This window comes from Corylus avellana, chromosome ca7, assembly GCF_901000735.1.
Source record: "Corylus avellana chromosome ca7, CavTom2PMs-1.0".
Taxonomy (NCBI): Eukaryota; Viridiplantae; Streptophyta; class Magnoliopsida; order Fagales; family Betulaceae; genus Corylus; species Corylus avellana.
In genome coordinates this window covers 13,871,921-13,880,159 of record NC_081547.1, presented here as the reverse complement: position 1 = coordinate 13,880,159, position 8,239 = coordinate 13,871,921, and the positions used below count along the sequence as shown (strand labels likewise).

At 41.0% G+C, this 8,239-nt stretch overlaps 1 protein-coding gene across 1 annotated transcript in view; it reads left to right on the top strand.

The window, feature by feature from the left end:
• Positions 1–8,239, top strand: part of LOC132187891 (pyrophosphate-energized membrane proton pump 2-like) — a 20,656-nt gene extending 12,417 nt beyond the window's left edge. The window contains exons 4-7 of the mRNA XM_059602319.1: positions 2,480–2,631; positions 2,738–2,885; positions 2,960–3,095; positions 8,028–8,239. Coding sequence (XP_059458302.1) covers positions 2,480–2,631; positions 2,738–2,885; positions 2,960–3,095; positions 8,028–8,239 — 648 coding nt within the window. The remainder of the gene's footprint in view (positions 1–2,479; positions 2,632–2,737; positions 2,886–2,959; positions 3,096–8,027) is intronic.

Genomic DNA, 8,239 nt, shown 5'->3' with positions numbered 1-8,239 from the left:
CCACTCCCCCACGGCCAAACCAACCTTCCAGCGAGAGGGACTCCCCCTCAGAAACTGACGTGTGGCCAGAAACGACCCCTCCCCAGCCTCGCCGGTCTCCATAGCCCTCTCCGGCGCCATCTGTTGCCTCTCCGGCGCCATCTGTTGCCTCTCCGGCGCCATCTGTTGCTCCTCCGATGATAGCAACGTCTCCGGCACTCTTTGAGACTTTTTCGGTGTCGGTCTCAGTAGCCCTTTCAATTGCCCAGACATCGACGTCGAGGCTTCTAGCGAACCCATCCATGTTTCGTCCCTTCTCTGCATCCCGGCCTTCCTCCTCCTATAGGTCAGAAGAGTTAGTCCGTTACCAATGGGCTGAAACTCCTCTGCCGGGCATGCGGGATTTTTTAGAACTGACTTCTCATCGGAAGTGCCGACAGACAACCTGGGAATCCTTTCCGCCGCTGACCCAACCCCCCTTCCCCTGTTAGCTCTTTGCCGGCCAGCAACGAGCGTGCCGGTGAAGGTGTGAGAACTCGCGATCCAGTCGCGACTTTCCCAGAGGCCTCCGACATCACCAGCCCAACTTGAGAATGAAGACTATCTTGAGATGGGCTAAAACTACAGCCCACACCAGAGCCCACGACACCTCTTGGCTTAAACATCACCTTCTTCTTCAACTTCAGCCTGCTATTGGTCTTCTTTGTTATTCCTCCCGGCCCAGTTTTCTCCTTCTCTTTCCATACAGCCTTCCCCTGACTTGCGGCTACCTCCTTTCCCGGCCCAAGCCCACTAAGCTTCATCTGATTAATCGCCCTGTCAATCTTATACATTCCCACGTCACATTCTCTCTTTAGACTTCTCAACGTCTCCTTCACGTTGAGGAGCTCAATGCCTATCTCAGAGTAGGTCTGCCCAGCATGGTACCCCATCCTCTCCCTTCCCTTCACGCTATCAAAGACTGACAACTGCACAGTCTACGCTACCGACTTTGCTGACCCACTCGCCGGACCTCTTCTCATCAACTCCACGCAACCTCCAGATATGGTATCGTTCACGCGAGGCTCTGCCGGACCTCGTGCAGATTTCGCCGGCCAGGAGGATTTCATCGGAGCCATAACAAATTCCTTTGGAAACCCTCCCGAAACTCCCTGAGCCATCGTTGGACCCTGGAACTTCTTCGGACCTAAGCTCTTGTTGATATAGCTTCGTCGACCTGGTTCTTGCCAGACTTCACAGTCTTTCTGGGTTGCCTTCGTCGACAATCGCACTACCTCTGCGTAGCTATTATGTTTCTTCGCCTCCTTTTCTCCCTTTTCTCCCCTAAACTCTCTACGCTCACTGATTCCTCGATGATCACGGAGAGAAGAATTAGCTACTTGCAATTCTTTAATGAGACGATCCCACCCAAAACCACGACGACCTTCAGGGATGATGATCGAGCCGCATCTTCTTCTTCCATCGAATTCCTCCACTGTCAGGAAGTAACCATGTCTATTAGAACACTTGTGGGCAATAATTCTGGGGTATCCAGCTCTGGATTGATCCCAGAATACTTCAGAACTGTCCACTGCCACCAAATCATCCACTATTCTCACCATCCAGGCTAGTTCATCCTTTTTAAGAAAGATGGACCTTTTAATACTAATGCTCCTCTCAAAAATCCTCACTCCTGAAGCCCCTTCCTTGATCAAAACCTCAAACTCCTTGGACTCCACCATCCACCTCCTCGGTCCAGCCATGACACAATCTGAAAACTAACACCAAACACCTAACACGCGCCCTCAAATCAAATTTTTAAAAATGATTTCTGCTTTGGTTGTTATTGTTAGGCATTAAGTAAAATACCAATCGCAAAGTCTTTCTAGACAACTTGCTCTTCTTCAGCCATGACTTAACATTGCTTTCACTCCAAAGCCTCAACACCAATATATAGCTTCAAGAATGTACCTATAATTGTTGAGATGTAACTAAGCTATTGAATAATATTTTATTCAATAGAAGACATAATTTTTTGGAACGTATTCTTTATATTAGTATTCATAGAAGAATAATTTTTGACTATATCATAGATTGAATTAGATGAGAATGTAAGACATAATTGGCTAAAATATGAAATATGCGCTCTGATTGCCTATGCATGTGGATTCGAATGTTCTTGCCACAAAATTATTGCAGTCTTCCTTGACTCATTATTTTGTTCTTTTGGTTGGTAAGTTATACAATGGATTTTCTATCAATCACCTCACCTTCCACCTTGTTCTTGCGCGCGCGCGTGTGGGGGGGGGGGGGTTAGAGGAGTTCCCATTTGACTTAGAGCTCATTGGCCAAGACAACTTCTCATCTCTTTAGTATGATCTTCTTGTCAACAATTCTTTTTTTAATAAGTAATTCTTGTCAACAATTATTATGAACAAAAAGAGCAAGAGGAGACTGAATTGTGGCTCATAATTTTAAATTCGTCATGTTCTTATCCTGAGCTTATCATTTCACTTTCTAGATATCAGATGCAATACGAGATGGGGCTGAAGGTTTCTTTAGGACCCAGTATGGGACTATCTCCAAGATGGCATTGTTGCTAGCGCTGGTTATCCTTTTCATATATTTGTTTCGGAGTACAACTCCTCAACAAGAATCTTCAGGCATAGGAAGGTGATAACATAGTTTAATAGTAGTTATAGAGAGCACTTTGCCTGCTTCATCTATTTTGTATTTCCCCTTAATGACAAAATTCACGGTTTTGAATCTGCCAATGCAGGTCAACAACTGCATATATCACTGTTGCTGCTTTTCTTTTGGGGGCTGTTTGTTCCGGTATTGCAGGGTATGTTGGGATGTGGGTGTCAGTTCGTGCAAATGTTCGAGTCTCCAGTGCTGCAAGACGGTCTGCGAGGGAAGCATTGCAGGTTCTTTCCTTTCCTAGTTCATTATCTAAAAACAGTTCCAGATTGATATTGTAACTGTGAAGTATCATGTGCAGATAGCTGTTCGTGCTGGTGGTTTCTCTGCCTTGATTGTTGTTGGCATGGCTGTAATTGGCATTGCCATCCTTTACTCCACATTTTATGTTTGGTTGGGTGTGGATGGTGCACCAGGTTCAGTGAAGGTTACAGATTGTACGTATTGACTTTCTTTCTTTGTTCTGTCACTTATTATTACGAAATATATTGCATCAAAATTCAGTTGTTTTTTTAATTTTTTTTTCTATCATATTATATGAGGAACATGGAGTTGAAATTGATTGTGCCTTATTTTTAAGATGGAGATTTTGCAAACTTTCTGCACAATCACCAAGCATGGGGTCATGCTGACATTTTCTGTCTTTTGATGATTAATAATTTATTGAATAAAAAGAGACAAAGCCTTCATATATGAAGAGTATACAAGAGATACAACCTCCCTAAGGGTGTCAAAAATCCAAAAAGTTGATTAGATTTAAAAGATTAGAAGAGGTGAAACTAGGAACATAAGTTAGAGCCCCATCCAATAGAGATCTCTAAAAGAAAAATTATAAACTATAAGCACATTAGATTTGCAATCCTCAAACATGCGCCGATTCCTTCTGTCTTGATGCTCCACATTAACGCCTCGTTTGGTACGCGAAATATTCCATTAAGAAAATGAATAATTATTACTAGGAATGGAGGACGGTGGAATGAAATAGTTATTCATATTCTTTAATTTGGTGACAAGAGATATACCCTAATTGGAATTGAAACAAAATTACCAAACAAACCCCACATGATTTCTTATTTTTCTAAAACTCAAATTAAAAAGAAAAATTCTGGAAAGCTTTGAATTATGTGGGTTGCCGGCCACCCACAAAAGAACCCGAGGTGGCCCTCGGAGCGCCTCGTGGTGGGCCTATGAGGTGATCCAGGTGTGGTACAACCACCCCTGGTGCCATCAGGGTGGGCCTTGGCCACCCCCAAATTCATCGGGGTGTAGCGGCACCACCCCCCGGGTTCTATTGTGGGTGGTCGGCCACCCACTACTATGGTTTTGTTTCAGAAAATGTTGTCTATTTCTTAAGGAATAACAATTTCATTTTAAGAGTCTATTCTACGAACCAAACGGGTCCTAAGAGTGTAGGAATAACTTTCCAAATAACCTCCTTGGAATGTCCCCTCGCCCTCGAGTCTTCCAGCAATGGGGCAGCTCTAGGATTTTGCTAGGCATAGCCCACTAAACTCTGAATAAATTGAGAACTAGGTGCCAAAGATCACTAGAGTACTTGCAATGGATGAGGAGGTGATTAACTCACTCATTCTTTTTGCATGGATCACACCTATTTACATTGTTGAAACCTCGTCTTTTAAGATTATCAACTGTGAGGATTTTACTCAAAACTTCCGATCCAAGTAAAGAAAGCAATGCAAGTGTGGTTCCTTAACCTTCCAAACACTTCTTCAGGGGAACATATCAGGCTCTCTAGACTGTAAAGATTTATAATAGCTCCACTTTAAAGCCGTGATTGCTAGTTGGCATCCACACCATTATGTACACCTCCCCCAGAGGAGTATAATAGATTTAGGAAAGAGTCAACACACTCGAGCTCCCAATCCTGGACTGTCCTGATAAAACTCAAGTTCCAAAGGATAAAGGTACATGCGTAATCAAGAGAATCTGACACCAAGGCTTCTTTGTTTTGATCTATTGAATAAAGTTATGGATAACCTCATGGTCCATCCCAAAGAAAGTCTCCTAGGAGATGCTCGAATCTCCTAACTATACCAGCTGGTAAGAGAAAAGGTCAAGAAGTATTTAGGTAGACTCGATAATGTACTCTTGACGACGGTTAGGCGTCCACCCTAGGACAAATAGATCTTCTTCCAACTAGCCACTCTTTTTTCCATTTTCTTAGCTATTCCCGCCCAAATAGCTTTTGACTTAAAAGGAGCACCTAGAGGAAGTTCTAAGTACTTTTTTGTTTGTTTGTTTTATTTTTTATTTTTTATTTTATGAATAATTATGATATTATTGAGAAAGAAAGGGGCAAAACCCTGAAGGCTGCTACAATGTAAAAAGCAAATCAAATCTACCAGTTTGATGAGACAAAGTTAGGAACATTTACAATAACCCAACCCAAAAGAGATCTCAAAGAGGAAGATTTGAGAAAGAGCACGTTGGTCTCACTATCCTCAAAGAGGCGCCGATTCATTTCTCTCCACATTAAGAAAGCAGAAAGTTCTATGTATTTTAAGGGGAGATACTTAAGAATGTTGGCCAGCTCTTCCTGATGTGTAACCTCCCCCCCCTACTGCGAATAATTCATATTTTTGAAGGTTGACCTTCAAGCTCGAAATGGCCTCAAAACACAAGATAATGTGACTCAAATTATAGATATGATCGCGATCTACATCACATATAATAAGTCTGTCATTTGCAACGAGAAGGTGGGATATTTCTAGGGAGGCAACGTTTTGGTTGGCTACCTAGAATCCTGATAGATAACCCCAACCATAGCTCTAGATAGCATCCTACTGAGAGTCTCCATGACAAAGACTCAAAGAGAGGTGATAGATGGTCCCCTTGGTTAAGGCCCCAGGAACTACCAAAAAAAGCCCTGCGGATTGCCATTAATCAATAGAGAGAATCAGGCTGTGGAGATTCAAGTAGACATCCAATTCCTCCATTTAGAGCCAAAGGCAAGACGGCCCATGGGATAGGAATTCCTAGTTGACATGGTCATAGGCCTTTTCTAAAATTAGCTTGCAAATAATGCCAGGAATACCCGATTTCAGCTGTCCAGACACTTATTCGCTAAAAGTACCAAGCCTAGAATTTGTCTTCCCCCAATGAAGGCTTTTTGACGGTTTGATATTAGCGCTCCCAACACTTGTTTCATTCTGATCTCAAGAAGTTTTGCCAAAATCTTGTAAAATTCCCTACCAGGCTGATAGGTCTAAAATCCTTTACTTCAACTGCTCAATCTGTGGGATTGAGAGAAATAATTGTAGTGTTGACATTTTCATGTTGATTAGCTTTGAATGGGGCATTTTTTTTTCCCAATATTATCTGTTGTTTCAGTTGGAGGCCATTGGTTTTGGGTTGTTAAAAAATTTGAAATTCTACCAGTAAACAAGTTTTACTGAACTCTTGAACCATTGATTGCATCCTATTGTACTTGTCTTTAAATAGAAGAAGACAGCTCTGTAATTGATTATTGCATTTGCTATTTGTTTATTGTATAGCGTATGTTGTGTAGATTGCAAAGGAATTGCTAATTTATTACTGTAATTTGTTAATCAAAATCATAAAGGTGTTAGGTGTACTGCAACTGGTCAAGTATTACAATGTAGTTGTGCTGTGAGAGCATTGGTTCTACCCTGATGTTGTCTGCACCTATGTTTACAAGAAGTATGTCTAACATTTGATGCACTACTTCATCCTCTTATTGGATGTTGAAAAGAACTGAACCTGGTGGCGCAACTTGTACTTTTGAGGGTGATGAACAATATGTTGAGGTGAACGATCCATAATTGTTATTTGTACCGAAAACCACATTCTTAAGATGACTAGATATTCGAGATAAATGTGTAAGCTGATACATAAAAAGTTGACAGATACTTGAATGTGAATGAGCTGATTGAATAATCATTAAAGGAATCTTTTAGTGTTGTGGAGAACTGCCTATTGTAACGTAGTCAACAAGAGATCTTGATACACTAGTTTATGTTAGTGTTATTGTGCATATCAGACAAAAGTATTACTGCTATTATTACCTGATGTCTTTGCAGTACTGTGTCCCTTTTGCAAGGAGACAAAACGCTAGTCCTTGGAAGCCACCCACTTATCAAAAAATTTCGCTTGACTTTGTATTTGTGCCTGATTTGCATCATGTAGTTTTATCTGCAGATGCAAGGTTAGCAGGTTGTGCATAAGGTGATGCCAACCTGCATTATAAAAAGAGAGCAGTAAATAGAAATTTCATTGTTTATGCCCTCATGGATCTGTTTCCTTGACCATATAAACATAGCTTTGTGAGTCCATGTGTTAATCTTCTGATAGTCTTCTTTGTTGCAGTTGTAAGTTAAATTTTAACTATTACGTTTATGTTCATTTAGTAGGGGTTTGAGCTTTAACAATGTGCTCTAGTTCAAATAGCATCTTGTCTTCTAAGAACAAAGTGGAGGGTGAGGTCGTGTCAAGACCAAAGAGTGCACGTGTAACTTGCCAGTCAAAACAAAAAAGTGCTTTGGAGAGCCCAAAGGCCTGAAAGTTATGTTGATATGATGACACTTTCAAGTACTTCATTCAACTTTCTGCTTATCTCATTAGATTGAGGCATAGATATGTAGCATCAGCAACTTCATTAGGAAAATTTTACCACTTCGTGTGAGATACCTCATGGTTACAACAAAATGTTTTTGGCAGAATATCTAGGGTCTAAATTCATAATTGCTTGATGGATTGCAAAAGTATCAAGTTTAGTGCAAGCTTGCAAGATTTCTTGACAGCGGCCACTTCGCGCAAAAATATTAATGCTTTAGACTGCATCAAGACGTTTCCTTCTAGGATTCCTCTCCTAGGATTATGAATTCACTTTCGTTGGGCCAATGCCAGGTGAATGCCTTTTCATTAGGGAAACAGCTTCGAAAGGGGAAAATGGTTGTTTAGGTTGCCAGTCTCGAAAGGAACTTATGGCTTGTGATTTCACTTGATGTAGTGTTAAATAAAAGTATAAATTGGAATTTATTCCAAATCTAATTAGATTTACTTAAGGCCTCTAAAAAAATGATGCATCTGTATATTTCACATGATTCTACTGTAGGTCTTGGTGGTACGATATGTATTAATGTACAGTGCTGTATCCTAATATAATAGTAAAACCATCTTTCAAGTTGCATGGTGATGTTCTCTCATATACTGCACCTTTTTGTATGCTTGTCATCTTAGATTTTCATTGTGTCCATAATCCTGTAATGCAGTCATATTTACTTGTGCACCTTTCTGTATGCTTGTCATCTTAGCTTTTCATGGTATCCATATCCTGTAATGCAATCTTATGATCTGATGCTTGACGTAAAAATGTTCTCTTCTTCCAGTGCCTCTTCTCCTTGTGGGTTATGGTTTTGGAGCTTCTTTTGTTGCCCTGTTTGCTCAGTTGGGAGGTGGAATTTACACAAAAGCAGCCGATGTCGGGGCAGACCTTGTTGGTAAAGTAGAGCAAGGAATACCTGAAGATGATCCAAGGAATCCTGCTGTAATTGCAGATCTGGTAGCTATCCCTTCTCCTATTGTTAACTTTTTCTGCTAA